We start from the raw sequence: 20,964 nt of genomic DNA, 5'->3' as shown, positions 1-20,964 counted from the left end.
TTTCTGTATCTACATTTTGTGCAAAGGAACTTTGAGGTCAATAAGCTATCCACCCATCTACACTCAGGTGGATAATGCGATATCTGATGTTAAAATTGAAACAACAGGTACGTACAGGTACTGAGGAAGAGGGAGAATGGATTAACCCTGAGACATTAAGATGTCTCATAAATATCTTCATTTTATATCACATTCTGGCAATCAGAGGGAATATGTGGAGAAATAGTGAGTCCAGATTTTTACAGTAGAAATAGCAGCGTGACTATAAGTGAATAAATTAGACAGCAATGTCTGGTCTGCATGCACACCATGAACATGGAAATTGCAGTCTTGCTGTCCAGGTTGCTTGGATCTTCCCAAGCTGCATATTTTTGATATCTCACTGACAGACGTCATGCTGAAACGTGTGGAACAGCATGACATCGCTGTATTTGTGTGATGGATATCAAGTCCCAACAAAAGATTAAAGCCTGTGCATTTCAGCGTCAGAAAATTTTCAATGGTCTGACAAGTTAGCTGTTATCAACAATGTCTTCTGCACTCAGTCATTTTCGCTGAGCTTAATTACTGGTGGAGATTTTTAAAAACTGCTTATTTTAAGTTCCTGTCTCATACAGGAAAGAGTTGAACAAGAGCATGGGTTTAAATGTGGTTGACTCTTAACTGCGCCCTAGAGAATAAATGCTGGCGAGCCAAAGATGGCCAAATCCCAGGAGATAAAAAAAAGTGCTGCAAAGGAGGCCTTGGTGAGTTTCTACAATATATCTTCTAGATGGTAAACAAAACAGTCAAGGTACATCGGTGGTAGAAAGGGTAAATGTTTATAAACATGATAGAAGGAGGTGCTAATCTCGTAGACAGCTTTATCCTGGGTGTGCTGGAATTTCATGAGCGTTATTACAACTGCACGCATCCAGGCATCCCATTCCTCAGACAACATGTCCATCCTGGGACTTTTGCAATGCCACAACGATGCCACCCCAAGGTTGCAGGAACAGCAACTCACATTCCACTTGGGAACCCTGCGGCCCAATGGTATCAATGTGGATTTCACAAACTTCAAAATCTCCCCTCCCCCCACCACATCCCAAACCAGCCCAGCTTGTCCCCGCCTCCCTAATCTGTTCCGCCTCTCACCTATCCCCTCCTCCCACCTCAAACTGCACCCACATTTCCTCCCACTAATCTCATCCCGCCCCCTTGACGTGTTCGTCCTCCCTGGACTAACCTATCTCCTCCCTACCTCCCCACTTACACTCATCTTAACTGGCTCCATCCCCACCCCTTTAACTTGTCTGTCTCCTCTCCACCTACCTTCTCCTCTATCCATCTTCGATCCGCCTCCCCCTCACTCCCTATTTATTTCAGAACCCTCTTCCCCTCCCCCATTTCTGATGAAGGGTCTAGGCCAGAAATGTCAGCTTTCCTGCTCCTAAGATGCTGCTTGGCCTGTTGTGTTCATCCAGCTCCAGACCTTGTTATCTCATAATAGTGCAGGATTGGGCACAGACTGAATCATTACAACAATGCTTGAAGTCCAATACAGAAATCATGAAATGATCATAAAAGATACCAAATGGCATCTTTTACAGTTTTAATGTTGCATGGGAGATGAACAATTGTTGACATCCCTAATTGATTTGGACTGAGTGGCTTGCTGGGCCATTTCAATGGGCAGTTAAGAGTCAAACACATTCTTGCGGGTCTGGAATCATGGGTAGGCCAGTCAGGTAAGCATGGAAGAAATCCTTCCCTAAAAAAAAATTGCTGCAATTGTTTTTAATGTTAAATTTTTATTCCACCAGCAACAATTGTGGAATTTGAATCTGTGCACTCGGAACATCAACTGCCTGCTGGATTGCTAGTCCAATGATATTTCACTATCTCCCTTCTCTTCAAAGTCACACTCTGTCTTAGTGAAAAATGAATTGCATATTTTGTTGCATATGTTAGTGATTCCTGAGCAGCTTTTGCTTTGAATATTTGCAAGTGTAATACTTCATAATAATCAGTGGATATAATCCCAAAAACATACAGTCCGTTCTCATAAACCTGAGGAGACACTTATCATAATCATAAACAAACCTCAAAAGAACTGCTCTATTATGGTAGTACAGATGAAGTTGAACAAAACGTGTTGACTGTTCCTAGCAGCAGAGTTTCCTGGCTATATCATATCCATCTAAAGGTTCCTGGGCTCTTTTCTACCATCCTTTAAGTTATCGTTTCATTCTTCCAGATGGTCTTCTGTACTCAATGCCAAGAATCCTAAACATAGCTGGCAGGAGGCCACACCATGCTTTGACAAAAGGCAGGAGAGAATTGTTGTAGCCTTCAGCCACTGAGAGGGGCACTCAACAGAGTTTAAACCCTGAGGGCAAGTTTAAATTGTTTTCCATTTTCTTTGATGATTTGAAGCATGATGTATTTCCCAAATTAACACAGAAGAGTAGAGTGGGGGGAACAACAGCAAATGCACAGCTTAAGATAGTTTGCTCAAGATTGGACGGACCTGCTGAGAGTGGGGAATAAAACAGATCCACTAGGATAAGTGATTGTTTTCATATGATATACGTTGAAGTTTAGATTGAAGGCATTGAGGTGAAAGTAGCAGCAGAGTAAAATTTAGTTAGCATTCTGAAGATACTGTCAGTGACAAAGCCTATCTCAGCCAATCTTTTATCTTCTGCACTGTCTGAGTCTATCGGACTCAAAGCCATGAGCCTCTGTAAATTGGGATCTCTACTCAACAGCCCCATTGTCCTACAATAATAACAGACAGCACTTGGTAGAATATGAAATTATCATGATTAAACTTTGCAATGGTGTACAAGACAGGAAATGCTATGATACTAAATACAGCGCCTAGAAATATTTCTCCGCACCAAACAGACAATTTTTGTTTCAAAACACAGAGAAATAGAAATACACTCTAATCCATCCACGTTATAAATGGACGATTTGGCTTATTCCCAAAAGTATGTTGTTACATTTTGATCTGTGTCTTTAGAATGAAACATATCACACAATATGACGGAGAACAATTAAGTCTTCTGCTTCCTAGCAGCAATCACTGTTGAAATCAACATCTTGAAAGGAAATGATAAACTGTTATTTTAAACAATACAACCTATTTGCTTTTTGCAAAGCTGAGCAATGATATTTTCCTTTCTGAAAGACATATTAGATATTATGTTGCTGATAAATGCTTTTTTCCAATCTATGCACATAACCATTAACACTGCCATACATTTCTGACACTAGTCTATTACTTTACATATTTGTGAAAATATCTTCTATTACTTCTATATTTAATGCAAACAATATAGTAGCATTCCATGTACAATTACAAGCTCTTCGAAAAAGAAGAGTTCGAGGTTTAACTGGAATATATAACCTTTTATATGTAGAAAATAATCAAACATTTAAATAAAAACAATTCACATCATGTCTTTTGTTTCAAGAAGGAAACAATTAAGGTCCAAGAAACAAACAGGAGACTGATAATTGTGCCATACTGGGAATTTTTCACTTCTGATAAAGATATAATGATTAACGTGCCCTGTGTCATGAATAAATTATGGGTCTTCCTCACTTGCAAAACAAACCCTCTGCTGCATCAGTCCTGGCACAATATTCTGCTTTTAACATTCTCTTCAGTAAGCACACTTTCTCGGTTCACGTAAAAACTCTTTTCGTATCATTAATACTTCCAAAAAATAATTAATTTATAATTTAGATTATTTAAACCCACATCTTATTCATGTAGATCTTTAAAATCCTCGGTACGAATATTTTATGCCCATTCAAAATTACGTATTTTTAAACTATAAACTAAACATGAGGCAAGGAACATTGTTTAGGAGCCATTCATGCATAGCTATGCAATGCTGTTAGCACTTCCAATTAATCGGGTTCCACCAGACATCTGCCGTGTTTTAACCTCTCAGCTTCAGAATTAGTAAAAAGTGAATAGGACACTTAAGGATTGGTGCAAACATTTACATTCAACAAATGCCATGCAAAAATGCAGATTTACTTTATGATTACCGGCTCCAATATCAACGCTGCCATACCTCTAAGTTGGGAATCTAAATTGATAATTGTGGTTAAAAAAAAAATCACATAGTTCATAGAATGCAGACAACCATAATCAAGGTGGCATTTACTGCCTGCTGTTTTGACAACGTGGTGATGGCGGTTGGTTTTATCTTTAAACCACTAGAGTACCTAGTGGTATTCGGTTGAGAATGATGCTTAAAATATAAACCACTGGTTAGCGAGGTTATAAACAATGAAGCACAAGTAAATATTACACATAATGAATGCCCATTAGCTTATAAGATACTATGTAGAAATACTACCTTACAGATAGATGCAAGATATCTATGTTGGAAACAAAACCACTCCCCTATGACTATTCAATTCAAGAACACAGGTCTATGTTGTAAAGACTGAGCTCCAGAAAACATGTAACAAGATCCTTCTGAAATGTGCAATAACTTTTCTCATTTTACATTCAATTTGCAGTATTCACATGGTCACACACAGACAGACTTTAATTACTGGGATTTCAGTCTGAAACTGTTAACAAAACCTCTGTGACTGAACTAAGCATTCCCAGACAGAATATCATTTACTTCACTGAACAAATTCTGCAAGTTAATATCTTCATGACACTGTATTCTGTAGTTTCATAAGCAAATACCTAAACCTAGTTTAAACTAATTTCAATAGCAGGAAAATATATGCAACTACAATGGTGAAACGATACCTTTTAAAATGTTTCCATTTCCATGATAATGCTACAATTTTTAAGAAATATTATTTTGAAGACATACTCCTAATGTTCTGCAGACATTTTTTAAAAACATACCCATCAAACTATCCTCTATTTTGCTTTTGCCGTGCACTTTCCTTTAAGGCTGGTACATGCCTTCATGAGCGGACAAGGGAACCTGCGTGCCATTTGTTCCTCTGTTGCAAATTCCCATACTGAGGCACTGCAGCAGTGTTAGAGATGTGATATTAAAGAAAAAAAAAATTACTTAATGTTTGAAACTTCCTTTTGCAAGTCCTGAGGTCATAAAAACTGCCTCAAGAATGAAAGCCTTCTTTATCAGCCCCAAAGAGGCATAGTCAAATGCAGATTAGGTGGCAAAATTATAAAACAGAATTGAGTAATTCGGTGAATACGATCAGATAGTCCTGTGGCTCATGGCTTGAAGTCTCTCTTCCATTTCGAGTACATCTGTTTTGGACATTCTAAGCTGTTTTAAACAAATTCAGTGAAAGCTTTAAGAATAAGCATTGTACCTTTCTCCTGGGAACTTGACAGTTATGGAATTTGGATACTGAATCGGCCCACTTGAGGCCTTCATTTTCTTCTCCAGTTTCTCAGAAGCAGGTAAATGGGACTACCCAACAAATCTGTCAGTATTTACAGAGAAGCCGGGGTGGGTGATATACGACATTTAACTAGAATAGCCTTCTTGTGGGGTTGGGAGCGGCTACACTGAGAATACACGACAATCACTCAATACATCTATCATTTCATCTCACCCACTCTCCACTTTATCAAACACCTTCCCCTTCATTCTACTTCCCACCCTCTCCCTTTTCAAATGCTCAAAACTGTTATCCATTTCTAATTTTTCGCAATTCTGCTAAAAGAAAATGGATCCCAAACATGAACTCCACTACTATCTCCACTGATGCTGCAAGACCTGCTGAGTTTGTTGCAGAATTTTCTGTTTTCTTTCTAGAATACTGATCTCTTTCTTCATTCAGGTGGATTTGCAGTGGATTTTGACAATATTTTGCATTTTTAACCTTAATGCTTTTATTTTCCCTTCTCCTTGCCACTCCAGACTCTCGCACCCCTTTTTGCTTTGTGCATCCTGCCTTCTCATATTCACTGACCCAGCTGTTTTCATGCTATTTTGTTCTTTATTGCCTCTCTGAGATGCTCCTTACATAATATCCATCAGTTTCATCCCTGTTACGTTTTCAAGAAATTTGCTTGAACTAATCCATTAATGCTATCACTACTCCTGATTCATGATGTCTCCTTGCTGGTCTCTTCCCTACACATTTTGTTTAGTTCAATCCCATTAAATATTTGCTAATCCTCCAAATTCCAGTTCATTTGCATGTAAAGACAAACTACAGTAATCTGTCTTTTCCGTTTGCAGATACTGTCAACGTATGTTCTCTTTATATTTTAGATACTGTGTGGCAATGCTCAGTACACTCGATTTTGGAACACAAGGTTTCGTGTTCAAGTCCGACTCCAGAGTTTCACCACAAAAACCAAGGCTTACACTTCTGCGCTGAGCTGAGGGAGTACAGTTTTGTAGGAGGTTACATCTTTCCAATGAGACATTAAATCATGTGTTTGTTTAGGCAGGCACCAAAGGCCACATAGCACTATTCCAAAGAAAAACAGAGGAGTTATATCCATCGTCTTGGCTATTATTGCACAACCAGCATCATTAAAACAAAACAGATCGGCATGTGGCTGTTTCTGGGAACTTGCTGTCTGCTCTGTTTCCTAACTTACAGGAGTAACTACACTTCAACAGTAATTTATTGGGTATAAAGCATCTTGAGAAGTGGTCACAAAAAGCACCAGATAATGAAAGTTTTCTTTTCCTTTTTGTCATTTCCAACATTTGCAGTTTTTCTCCTCTCTTGTTGTAAAGGAAAATTCTCTTGTCTGCACTTCAAGACTGCTAATAAATAGGAAAAAGAATGGATTTTGAAACTGTGTTCTCATTTTATCTATATTGAACCTGAATGTGGAATTATACAACACAAAAGGAGGTCATTCATCCCTTCATTTCTATGCTAGCTCTCCAATTAGTTGCACATGACCTACATGATCTGCCCTTGCTCCCAAATCCATGCCAACCTTTTCCTTTCCAGTCCTCTTTTGAAACTTACAATTGAATCTACATTCAGCATCACTGCTGTTCATGAATTTCAGATCATAACTGAAATCATTCCTTCTCAGTAATCCAATGTTACCTGAAATCCGTGTCCTCTGGTTATCAACATTTTGGCTAGTGGAAACAGTTCCTCATTACTTACTCTACCAAACCCTTCATAATTTTGAATATATCTTTTAAGACCCATCTCTGCTTGTAAGAGAACAATACAGGTCTTCAAGCCAATTAATCCAAACTGAGATCTAGCTTCAGTGTATTCCTGATCTGAAACAATGCTAACAAAGTGAAAAGCAGCAATCATGTTTTTAAAGACAGAGTGCATACTTTTATCACAGCTGTAGCAGTCTATTTACATTTATCTTTAATCGATGCATGTTTATCAAATATTGAAGATATTATTAGGCATGGAAATGTATAAGAGGTAAACTTGGAAAAAGAAACACAGAACACGTTTGATATCTGAAACAAAAATAGGTAAATTCAGAAATATGGAATTGTTCAGAAAGCATTTCAAAGACAAAGCTAATATCCGTTAATTTGTTTCTCTCATTCAGGTGCTGACTGAATTGAGTAAAACATACACAAGGATTAAATTAATGCAGTTGCTTGTTAAAATTATTCATTCAATCAGCTTCAACTGAATTTATGAAATTCAACATAATCAGCATTTGTAACTTGTTCAGGAAATTCTTTCAAACGTAAGTGTAATTTCTGCTAAATAAGAATAAGAATAAGAAAGTCATTCTTGTCATTATCTTTCCACATTTAAACATCAGACTTTGACATGCAATTAAAAGATACTCCAAACCATCTTCTGAAAACAAATAATGAAATTAAACAGACATGAACTGGCTGCCAAACACCCTTAAAAATGCAATATTTGAGAAATGCAATTCCTAATTAAATGTGTAATTACTGATGCTGGTTATGTACTTAAATGGCAATGTATTTTTAATTTGAATAAACCTTTTCTCATCACCTTTAATCTTTTTCATATCAACTAGTGTTTAATGAACTGTTACCTGTAATCACACCAAGGACACTTATAAGGTTTCTCGCCCGTGTGGACACGTCTGTGACGAGTCAGATGAGATTGTGTTGTGGAAGCGAAGTTGCACTGGTCACATTTGAATGGCTTTTCACCTACAAAAGAAACGCTCATTATTTTTTATCTCTGACAGACTCTGATAATTATCAGAGTGTAAGGGTTAGAAAACCATGCTACCAAAGTTTTAATTTTTGAAGCATTTACTGACTGACCAAGTCTGAAGACCAATCATATGTACTTAAAATAAAGTACACGTTCACATTCTGAAAAATCCTTTGATATTTGTATTATAAGGCGTGAAGTTTTAAAAGTCATAGATTGCATATTTTTGCATCTTTCACCATAATATAGTACCAGCTCTCAATTAAATGGTCACGACTGGATTAACCTTTTATCAGACCTGGTTAGTTAAGTTTCACATAAAATGAACACATTTCAGATTGAAATATGGAACAATCAGTTGGGTTTTATTAAGAAAAAAAGAAATAATTTGAAAGAAAGGACAAGAATCAAGAGGTTTTGAAGGTGGTCAGCACATCATAGTCCAAATGCTGGGTTGCATTTGCCATTCATTTCTAACATCAGTAATAGCATAAACATTCGAACAATTACAGGCAGGAAAAGATCCCTTGATCCATTCAACCTGTCGTACACAATTCAGATATTTTGTACCTCACAACATATTGACACTCCACCTCTCTCGAGTGTAGGAATCAAGTAAAAGCACAAATAAGATGGGAAATTCTTTCCCGGCCATTAGTGACATCAAAATTTGTCCAGAAGACCATTCTAGCTCTGCTATTTCTATAACATTGATTATTTATGCAGGTTGAAATGACTTTGTCTTCATGAGCAACAGTTTGGGTTCCTTGCCAGCACTGTTCGATTGCTATTCATGGAGATGAAATTGTTCAACATGAAATAGGAGGAAGGACAATGTGTTGGTACTACAAGAACACGAGGAACACTGGTTTAAACTCAAACGTTCTGTTGAGCTTGAAATCTCTGTTATGCCATGAGAAGTGGGGTGGGGGGGGGGGGGGGGGGGAGGAGTCGGAACACCAGTTGAAAGTATTCTGGAGGTTTCATCGAATTACCTCTCATATCCCATCACTGGTTTGTTAATGTTACATTGATTGTACTGTTACAGTTAAAATAAACAGGTGAAGGGTATTTATTGATTAAGTGTCATGAACATCTACAAAATTGGACTGCTGGGACACTGGAGTTGGTAAGCAGGAGGCAGAGATGTGTCTTGCTGTATTCTGTAAATAAACCTATCAGCAAAAGGACCTCGGTTTAGTTTCATGCTTTAACATCTGTTTCAGCTCCATTGTTGCCCAACACGCCCATGCTCATGTCCCCATCGTTGGCAAACAAATTAAGAAATGAACAGGGATAATGGGAACTGCAGATGCTGGAGAATTCCAAGATGATAAAATGTGAGGCTGGATGAACACAGCAGGCCAAGCAGCATCTCAGGAGCACAAAAGCTGACGTTTCGGGCCTAGACCCTTCATCAGAGGGGGGGATGGGGAGAGGGAACTGGAATAAACAGGGAGAGAGGGGGAGGCGGACCGAAGATGGAGAGAAAAGAAGATAGGTGGAGAGAGTATAGGTGGGGAGGTAGGGAGGGGATAGGTCAGTCCAGGGAAGATGGACAGGTCAAGGAGGTGGGATGAGGTTAGTAGGTAGATGGGGGTGCGGCTTGGGGTGGGAGGAAGGGATGGGTGAGAGGAAGAACCGGTTAGGGAGGCAGAGACAGGTTGGACTGGTTTTGGGATGCAGTGGGTGGGGGGTAAGAGCTGGGCTGGTTGTGTGGTGCAGTGGGGGGAGGGGACGAACGGGGCTGGTTTAGGGATGCTGTAGGGGAAGGGGAGATTTTGAAACTGGTGAAGTCCACATTGATACCATTAGGCTGCAGGGTTCCCAGGCGGATTATGAGTTGCGGTTCCTGCAACCTTTGGGTGGCATCATTGCGGCACTGCAGGAGGCCCATGATGGACATGTCATCTAGAGAATGGGAGGGGGAGTGGAAATGGTTTGCGACTGGGAGGTGCAGTTGCTTTTGTGCTCCTGAGATGCTGCTTGGCCTGCTGTGTTCATCCAGCCTCACATCAAGAAATGAACAGGCCCTTCATTGCCCAACTGAATGCTCAGCTTTAGCTAAGCTGCACTGCTCTCCACTTCCAAGATTTTAATTTATGAATAAATGGAAGTGTTAATATGATCTTTTTAAAAGGCACGCAATATTTGTCTTAAACATTTTTCAGTATTTTTCCCCCCACTGTGCCTGCTCTCAGCAGCGTCTGGAGATCAGTCTACTGAGGTTGTAGACATGTTTGCCGAGCTGGTGTGTTTGATTGCACACATTTCATCACCCTGCTAGGTAACGTCATCAGTCCACCTCCAGTGAAGCATTGATGTTCTGTCCCGCTTGTTATTTATATGCCTCAGTTTGCTGGGATGGTTGGCATCATTTCCAGTTCTGTTTCTCAGTGGTTTGTATATCAGGTCCAGTTCAATGTGTTTGTCTCTGTTTGGCATGTGAATTATGGATGTGTTGTTCCAGTCGAATTCATGTCCTTCTTTTTCCGTGTCTATTGAGACCAGTAAGATTGGTCATATCTCTGGGTGGTGGGTTGGTGTTTGTGTCCTTATTGTCAGTTTTCTTCCAGTTTGGCCCATGTAATGTTTCTCACAGTCCTTGCATGGTATTTTGTACATTACGTTAGTTATATTGGTTGTTGGGATAGCATTCTTTACATTCATCAGTAGCTGTCACAAGGTGGTTTTTGGTTTTTGGGCTACTCTGATACGCAGGGTTCTGAGTAGTCTTGTGATCATCTCTGATGTGTCTCTGATATACAGCAGGGTGACTATTCTGTCTGGCCGTGTTGTCTCCTCTTGTTGTGGTCTGTTGCAGAGGTAGCAGCAGATTGTGTTTTTTAGATTAGATTCCTACAGTGTGGAAACAGGCTCTTCAGCCCTATAAAGGTCCACACCACCCCTTGAAGCATCCCACCCATACCCATCCCCCTATAACCCACACACCCCTGAACACTACGGGCAATTTAGCATGGCCAATCCACCTAGCCTGCACATCTTTAGACTGTGGGAGGAAACCGGAGCACCCGGAGGAAAACCACACAGACACAGGGAGAATATGCAAACTCCACACAGACAGTTGCCAGAGGCTGGAATCGAACCCGAATCCCTGCGCTGTGAGGCTGCAGTGCTAACCACTGAGCCACCGTGCCGCCCAATGGTATCCATTCCTTTTAAAAACTCCATACAAGTGCTCCTGTTCTGCTTTGTGCAATTCCGAGTTGCTACAGTGTGTTGTGGCTCATTTGAATAATGTCCTGATGCTACTCCATTTAGGGGTTTGGGGTGGTTGCTAGCGCAATCGAGTATCTGGTCCCTATGTGTGGTCTTTCTGTATACGCCAGTCTGGAGTTCCCTGGTGTTCTTATGTTCTATCATTAAGACCAGGAAGGGTAGTCGGTTTTCTTTTTTTTTTGTGAATTTTATTCTAGTGAGGATGTTGTTTGTGTGTCAGTGGGTTTCTTCTAGTCTTGTGCGTTTTATAATCACGAAGGTGTCATCTACATAGCGGAGCCAGAGTTTGGGTTGTATAGTGAGGAGCAGTGTCCATTCTAACCTTTGCATTACTGCCTTTGCTATCAGTCCTGATGGTGAGGAACCCATTGGTGTTCTGTTGATTTGTTTGAATATACAGTTGTTGAAGGTGAAGTGGGTTGTGAGGCACAGATCCAGCAGTTTCATGGTGCTGTCCTTGTTGACACTGTTGGTGTCGTAGTAGCGTGCCTGCCTTCCTGATTCATCCAGCAGTGTGTCAATTGTCTCTTTGGCAAAGTCGATGTTTATGGATGTAAATAATGCTGTTATGCTGAAGGATACTTCTGTTCTGGTGTCCTGGATGATGTTGAGGAATTCTTGGGAGGAGTGGTGGAGTGGGTAGTGTTGTAACAACAAGAAAACACAACATGGCCAGACAGACTAATCACCCTACCACACATCAGAGACAACTACAAGAATACAGACAGACCCCTAGGTATCAGGATAGCCCACAGACCAATAATCACCCTGCGACAGCTACTGACAAATGTAGAAGATCCCATACCCACAACCAATAAAACTAATGTAACACACAAAATGCCATGCAAGGGCTGAAAAACATTTACATAAGCCAAACTGGACGAAAACTGACAATAAAGGATAGACGAATACCAATTAGCCACCAAGAGACATGGCCAATCTCAGTGGTCTCAATAGACTCTCACAAAGGACACTAATTTGAATGGGACAACATATCCAAAATAGCACAAGCCAAACAGAGACATGCCAGAGAATTCCTGGAGGCCTGGCATTCCAACCAGAACTGCATCAACAAACAGTGAACTGGGCCCGATATTCAAACCACTGAAAAGTAGAGCCGGAAGTGATGCTAACCACCCCAGCAAACTGAGGTATATAAATAATAAGCGGAACAAAATAGCAACGCTTCACCAAGTGTACAGATGCTGTTACCTAACAGGGTGACAAAACATTTGCAATCAAATATGCTTGCTGAGCAGGTGTATCTACAACCTCATGCACAACCCAAGCTACTAATCTTCGCAAAAACGTTTGATCAATCTACAATTTATGGATGAGATTCCAAAATAATTTTGAAGTGTTTGAAACACAATGGTGGGGCGCAGGAAATACGGGAGTGCGTGAGGTTTGGAGGAAGAGTCAGGACAGCTAACATGCATGCCCAAATTAATCTCACACACATTGTACTGGTTTGCACAAACATACCTTAGTTGCGATTTGAGTGGGTTACTTGTCAACAGCGGAATCTCCACTCCAGGCATAATGGAGAGAGAGACAATAAGAGTGGATTTTGCACACTTACTTTTAGTGTCTTTTTCACTTTCCCTGCACATGTCACATGACTTCTTCCATGAATAGCTTGTTTAGAACAGCAGACTGGAGAGCACAACAGGCAACATACTGATGTGTGCCTTATACTACATTATTCAAGTCACTTTATAAAGGATGTGCAACTGCAGCGTATCATCTGACCAAAACGCAAAAGTTGCTAACAAAAGAGTGCGTGCAGTCAAAATTAGGTAGATAAGGAGTTATGTATCCATTAACTTTATGAAAGAATTATGCACGCCTCTGTCACAGATCTGTACAGAAAAAAAATGCAGGATTATATCACTTTTCCATCAGTTAATCAAATAAATCGCAGGTTGAGCGTGTCTCCTTCCACAAAACACTTGTTGTGTCAATAACTTCACATCAAAGTGATTATCAGTTGGATTGTACAGAAATCCCTGTGTTTTCTTCTACCAAGGCAGGTCACACGCAATTCTTTGTTTATCTGGTAGGTTCTAAAGTAAAGAAGTGGAGACTTTGACTGACCTGTGTGCTGTCGCCTGTGTTTGGTGAGAGCGTGGCGTGTTCCACCTGCAAATCCGCAGAGGTCGCACAGGAATGACTTCTCCCCTATTGCAACAACAAACAGATAAGGGGACTGTGCAGGTCACAGATCATTAAAACATATCTATCAAGGCTTTCAGGGTTACTAATTCCTCCAATCAAATGTTTCCATGTAAATATGTCAAATGGGAATGAAATTACCACCGCGGTTTATTGACTGTGATAAAATCTGAAAAGCACCACTGAACATAATTACATACTTGTCAGAACCATAAAAATTAGCTTTAATATCAACGGAATGGTTTTATACAACTTCATTTCAGTTAGATGTCTTCCAGATGGGGCTGCTTTATGCACTTGAATAGTTTTTATGCACATCCTGCTTATCCTCCCCTCAATTTCTACAAACCCAGTCATTTAATGTTGACTTGCCTTCCCACAATGAAAGAGCAGCAAGGTTTCCTAAGCAGCAGTAATCGAATGCTGTCCAAATGCTGTGTAAAATAAAGCCTTCAACTTTTACCTGGAGTCTCCTGACAATGACAATGGTACCTTTGACAGCACTGCAACTAAGGCTAAGGCAATAATAAGGTGCAGTTGCAGAGCACATACTGAAACCATTCATCAATATTATCCTTCGTGTATATGTCAAAAGCAAAATACAGCAGTTGCTAAAAATCTGAAGTAAATTCAGAAAATTCTGGAAATACTCGGTAGGTAGTGCAATGTCTGTGAAAAAAGAATTAACATTTCAGGTCGATGAGCTTTTATTAGGAGTGAAACAAGTTAGAGATGTTACACGTTCTGAGACGGGAAAAAAAAGAGGTAAGGTTTACACCATACTAAAAGGCAGGATTAAATGACAAAACAAAATGCTGGTGCAAAACTTCCAAAACTGGCCCATAATGAACCTTTCATCAGAGCTAGAAAGGATTAATAACCTGAGGCATGACCTTAGTTTCTACCTCCACAGACACTGCTGACCTGCTAATTATTTCCAGCATTTTCTGTATCAAATCTCTCATACTAACGAGCACGTAAAAGGCATAGTTTCAAAACAGGTGCCATTCCCTAATACTTTCTACCCTATTCTTTTCTTAGTGGAATTGCACCACTCCTGTTGCCCTCTGCAAAAATACTGGCTATGTTAATTTTTAATGTATCTTTAAAAAAAAATATCTCCTGCATCCAAACATGTTTCTGCACTGTGTAGTGTTTGCAAATCCTTAAAATTATGGACACTGTAAATCAGTGAAAGGAGAACAATCTCAGAAATTATTTTTAACAAATATGTCCCCCATAAATTCATCTGAAATCAAAACCATGCTAAATAAATTACAATGATACAATGACTATCCTCAAAAATAAAATTTTCAGCCAAAATATCTGTTTAAAAACAGAGGGTTGAAAAGGATGTGCCATTTCTATGCATTAGCAGCTCATGTTATTGCTCGGAAAAACTTAAAATAAGCTACTTCATTTTTTCTATTAATAACTCAGATTATAAATATTTATTTAAAAAGGTATTTGGCTTCATCGAGTTTGACACAGTATAATTTACTGGTCTAACACCAACAGGTGCTGGTTTGTCTTCAGTTTCTTTTTTAGCAAATTTCTGGAATATATCCACAAACTAAACAAAGTATAAACAAAATGTGAGCCTTTGACAAGCAGAATAATGAGTACAACCAATGCAATTAATGGACTAAGACTTATGTTCTTTAGCCAAAACTAGACTCCAGTCTAGCAATAACTTGGATTTTATAATTTGCATTTTTGTTTTTAACTTTCTCCAATCTTACCCAGCTTGATAGGCCCTGAAGATCTTTTCATGCCTCCAATTCTAGCATCTCATTCTTTGCTGATTTTCACCACTCAAAGACCAAGGTGGCTTCACCTTTATCTGGCTAGGTCTTTTGCTCAGAAATTCCCTCCCTAAACCTCTCTGCCTCTGAATCACTCTTGCCTCCTTGAGAACACCTTTCAGCTAAGTTTTGGTCACTTGTCTCAATTTCATCTTGTGTAGCTCTGTTTCAAATTTTGTTTGATAATATTTATAAGAAGCATACTTCTTGTCTTACTTATATTTGTCTATACTTATTTAAAGTGATTTTTTTGTTCAATTTATTAATTTAGTTTCTTCTTTATCCATGATTTATATATCAAATATACCTAGAGTTACAATTACCTAGCCGACTGGATATCTACGCTACCAATATTTCTGAAGGAGGGTCCTGACCTGAAACATCAAACTTTCCTGCTCCTCTGATACTGCTTGGCCTGCTGTGTTCATCCAGTTTCACACTGTGTTACCAATATTTAACTTGGATTACAACCCAAAAAGCATCCCAAGCATTGAGTCACAGTTGTTAAGTGCGCAATTGTAGACACTACCATGCATCATGGTGTGCCTGGAACATAGTGTGTGAAAACAAATTCTCCGTTAGTTCCCCCAGTATAAATTATTAAAAAAACAAAGTTCATGGAAGTAAATATCAGAGAATCATTACATTTCAGGCTTCAGATGACTATTACAATTTAGTTATATATCACGACATTACTTGAGCCCTTTGGTTTACACTATTATCTAATGCTAATCCTCAGATGTCAAAAATTGCTATTCAAATTAGTTTGCCCGTTGAACGAAATAGCAAGAGAAAGTATTTTTGTTTGGATTGGTTGGTCATTAAGGCCTGTGGAGAATGACTGCACAACACAAATAATAGAACAGTCAACTGCAAGGAGACCTTCGTAGCTGCAACAGCCAGTATTGTAGCTCTGCTGTTTACCTAATCAACCTAGTAGTCACGTCTCCGTAGGGCTTAGCAAATAATTCAGTCAGCTGAAATAGAGTTATTTGTCACCCTTTAAAATGGAAGCAAAGTCTCATGAAGGATTAAATGTGCCTAAATATTAATTATATTCAGCAAGCAATAATCCATTTCCAAAGTAAAAATCTTGACTCAAAATTCAAGATTAAACAGGACTAAATTGGATCAGGTATTCAATATCACTAAGTGCAAGCAATTTGGTCTGAAGTGTCCTACCACAGGTTACTTTTATTGACAGCAAAGTACATTTTGGGAGTCTGAGTCTTTTTTTATTAAAATCAAGATTCTTTGTAAACTTTGGTATAAACTAATCAATAAGTATCATACTGCATCTTGTCTATGCCTTTTCATGTGTTTCTTGTGTGCAATGGCCTGTGGGGCAATCTGCTCCACGGCTTCCTCCACTCAAGAGCATCGGAGACTAAATCAGTCTCCAAGACATCCCTAAAATTTCTCTCCGATCTGTGCTGAGACATCTCCAAGCAAAGAATTGGAAACTTAGTTGCATGTAGCAAAATGATCCAGCTCACCTACATTCAATAATAATATACTTTAAATCTCAACTTATTGGAGAAATAAAAACTCAATTTGCTTAGTATAACAAGTGTGAAACTATTGATTTTATAAGTTAAAATGGCACACTTCAATTGAAGAGCAATGTGAAAAGAATTGCATCCTCACAGAGCACCACCACAGGAATACTTTTTTTTAACGTTAATGTAATGCAAATGACAAATATTTCTCCCTGAACATTTTCTACTTCTGAATTTAAACCCACAATGACATGGAAACACATCCCTTATTTTCTATTAGGAAACAGACACTGTCCCATATCTCTCATTATGGTGCAGACTACAAAATCTAACAACAAAAATCTATAATATTGATTAAACCAAGTCTCCACAATTATTCTTTAGAAGGATACACTGACGATAAATTACATCTGCACTGGCTTTTCATCTGGTGTTCAATATAAGTGATCTTTGAGGGCAGTCGAGAGACCTTAAATCGTCAACACCCTTGTCAGTGAAGCTAAGGAGAATTCGGCCTCCCAGACAAAAACCTAAAGAAGGTCCCAAAAACATGGTTTTTGATATAAATACACATGAATGTGTTCAACATTCAGTTCTCAAATAAACTCAAAGTCAATTCATTAAATTCATGTCACAATTCTTACACTTTAATGACTAAAATTTCATAACTCAGTTTTCTTACATATTCAAGCCAGCTATTAAGGGCTTTGAATTAGAATTAGAATCCCTACAGTGTGGAAACAGGCCCTTCAGCCCAACAAGTCCACACCAAACCTCACAGCATCCCATCTAGACCCATCCCCCTATAACCTACCTAAATCACACCTCCCTGAACACTATGGGCAATTTAGCATGGCCAATCCACCTACCCTACACATCTTTGGACCGTGGGAAGAATCCGGACCACCCAGAGGAAACCCCACGCGGACACGGGGAGAATGTGCATACTCCACACAGATAGTTGCCCGAGGATGGAATTGAACCCAGGTCCCTGGCGTTGTGAGGCAGCAGTGCTAACCACTGTGCCGCCATGCTGCCCGTATGCTTTTCATTATGTGATAGGCAATGCATAATTTGACCGATAAGGCAGGGCTTGGAATTTTCTGTTCGAGCATGTTAAGTAAACACAGTATCAGCATAGGCTCTCAACTCTCCAGTATGAGCCTAACTCAATTTTTCTTTCCACAGATGCTGCCTGAATAGCATTTTCAGCTTTTATTTCAGCTTTCAGATTAGAAGGTGGTTGTGAATTTCAGGATCAAGATTGACAAAAAAGTATTCCCTGCACCCCATACCTGCTGCTTCAACACCCACCTCCCTGCTCCTCATAACTTTTGTTTCTCCAGCAAATGTGTTATCTGGTGTATTTTTTTTTTAAAAATCCTTTTAGAATCTAAATTCCTCCAGGGTCTTGCTCCTTCCCACTCTAACCTGCTCCAGCTCTACAACCGACCAGATATCTGAGCTCACCAATTCTCCTGCACATTCTGAATTTTCATCAATATGCCAATATGTTAATTGTAGTTATTTTCAACTCAACCTTTTCAGCGATGTTATCACATGCCTCTGGAATAAACAGACCAGAATGTGTGCCTTCTGGCTCTGAGGTAGGAATATTACATTAATTGTATCAATTTAAGTACAGTACATACAGGTGGAGTGCATTGATAATGAGAATGGAGAACTAAGGGACTCCTAATGGCTGCTGTGACACAATGGTAGTATTCCTATCTCTGGGCCAGGAGGCCTGGCTTCGAGTTTCACCTGCTCCAGAAGGATGTAATAACATCTCTGAATAATTTGATTCAAAAATATATTGACTAATTACAAAAATGCACGTACACGAGTTGAGTGCAGTCAGGAGATATATATCTGTAACATTTCATTCTGAGTGGAGCTATTCCAATTAAAGGTTAACCCAAGTTTCTTCCTTTACCAAAATTGCTTTGAGAAATATAACACATAGATGATCATTCTTTCAGCAGCCTAGGGCCTAAGCTCTGAAGATTTCTCCCTCAGACTTACTTTTCTCTCTCTTTCTTTAAGATGGTTTTTTTCAAACCTGTCACATTGGCAAGATTTACTTCACGCGTCCAAATATTTCCTGACATGGCTCACTATCAAACCTTATCTGATACCTTTGCTGGGACATTTATTATATGAAAGGCACCAATATGAAGTGACTGTAACAAGGTCGCCAAGTAGACCTCATAGAAGCAGGAAAGTTTGTGTTTCAGGTCAGGACCCTTCTTCAGAAATGGGGGGCAGCCCATTTCTGAAGAAGGGACCCAACCTGAAACATCAACTTTACTGCTCCTCTGATGTTGTCTGGTCTGCTGTATTCCTCCAGCTCCAAACTGTGTTGTCTCTGACTCCATCTGCAGTTCTTGCTTTCTGAATTCATATAATACGAGATGCCTGATTGGGTCTGTTAACCTGGTTCAATCAGGGAGCCCTGGATGAGAGACATAAGCAGAGTGAACAGAACCTCTGACATTTCTGAGTTGGTTCTGAGGAAGCTGGACTAGTGTCAAGGAATCGGCCCATTTAAATGAAGGGTAACTTGGTGACAGGTTACCAGCCTCCTGTGGAGTTGTTTCAGTGGTGACATAAGTGGAATTACCGATGTAACCATGCAAAAGTGCCCACTAATTGAAATTCAACTGGACTTCAAATGGTGATTCTAGCTGGTTTTGCCATTAGAAAATGCAGCAAGTGGACCATGTGAGTTACAGGGCATGCCAATGGAAGTAGACACTCTCGCCAATCCGACTGGACTTGGGGAGCCCCACTCGAGTGAAGGCAATTGCATAGCCTCACTCAGGACATACTCAGAACAGAGTGACTCTAGGTCAGCCACAGCAATACCCTAAATCAAGGCTAAGCCTCGGCCAAACGGTTAACATTTTCTTCAGGATCCAGGCCGGCAAGCAGTTGTAGTTGCCATCACTATCCAGACTCAAGACAATGTGTCCTACTAGGCATGAACTGAGTAAGAGAACTCATAGGCCTATATCAAGGAGAGTACACACCCTGGGAGGTCCACCAATAGTCAGTTTGGAACAGTTAAATTGCTTAGCAACATCCAAATCAGAACTAATCAAAACAAATGTCTGGTTATATGGTCAACCAGCTCTAAAAAAGATCGATATTCAGTGATTGCAGAACTAGTCTGTAACAAAATTCGCTCTGGACTCCAACCCTAAAGTTTGCGCAAGCCCTTGGCTAGACAGAGAACTTATACCAGGGAACTGGTTTATAGATTAAGGATGCAACTTCAGTTCAGTCTCTTGTGAGAAGCTGCTGCTTTAGTTACGACTGACAGTAGTAAAAGGCACAGGCCTGATGGGGCAAAATCGGTTGAGAAAGATTCACCCTGACTGGCTCAACATTTTTCGATTAGAAAATGGCTGCCTGAATGAAGCACTAATTAAATAAACATCAGCTTTTCAGCAAGGTCCAGGGACTACCAAAGGAGCAAAGCCCACCTTGCAATTGCACAATTCTGCAAAATCCACCCAGTGCCATATCCCTTACATGCAATAATAGGCAGAAAAGCGAAAGGATCATCAAACCAGCACAGTTTGCAGAATTTTCAGCACTGATTGAATCAATTGTGAAGCCTGACGGGTTGGTTTGCCTTTGCGGGGATTTTAAACAAACAATAAACTCCTTCTCACAGCTGAATAAGTAACCAATCCCTCGCAGAGGACGTATAGACATGGCTGGTGGAGGGTGGTGGTGGAGGGGTGTTGTCCTTCACAAAGCTGGACATGAGCGATGTGATTAGATGAGGATTCCTAGAAATATGCTACAAATAATAACCAATTGACTTTGTACCATTATATGAGACTGACATCGGGGCATCCTTAGACTGTACCATTTTTCAGTGGACGATGGAGCACTTTTCACAAGGTCTACCTCAGGTCACCATTTATTTGATGATGTGCTAATAACAGGCAAGACCAATAAAGAGAACTTACAGAACTTGGACATAAGTCCTTAGATATTTCTCCAAAGCAGGAATATCTTAGAAGAGAAAAATGCATGTTCCAGGCATCCTACTTGAGCTACAGAGTCAACAAGACCATGTTACACCTGTTTGAAGATAAAGTGAGGACGATCAAAGGTGGCCCAGATCCCAC

At 39.7% G+C, this 20,964-nt stretch overlaps 1 protein-coding gene across 3 annotated transcripts in view; it reads right to left on the bottom strand.

The window, feature by feature from the left end:
• The window catches only part of LOC125451665 (zinc finger protein 407-like), a 455,235-nt gene that overhangs the window by 151,955 nt on the left and 282,316 nt on the right, over nt 1-20,964 (bottom strand). For all 3 annotated transcript variants that reach the window (XM_048529122.2, XM_059645956.1, XM_048529124.2), the window contains 2 exons: nt 13,438-13,521; nt 7,973-8,093 (listed from right to left, as the gene is read on the bottom strand). In XM_048529122.2, the coding sequence (XP_048385079.1) occupies nt 7,973-8,093; nt 13,438-13,521 (205 nt within the window). The remainder of the gene's footprint in view (nt 1-7,972; nt 8,094-13,437; nt 13,522-20,964) is intronic.

Source organism: Stegostoma tigrinum, chromosome 5, assembly GCF_030684315.1.
Source record: "Stegostoma tigrinum isolate sSteTig4 chromosome 5, sSteTig4.hap1, whole genome shotgun sequence".
NCBI classification, from domain to species: Eukaryota; Metazoa; Chordata; class Chondrichthyes; order Orectolobiformes; family Stegostomatidae; genus Stegostoma; species Stegostoma tigrinum.
Note: the sequence above shows the minus strand (reverse complement) of the source record. Positions and strands in the feature narration are given on the sequence as shown.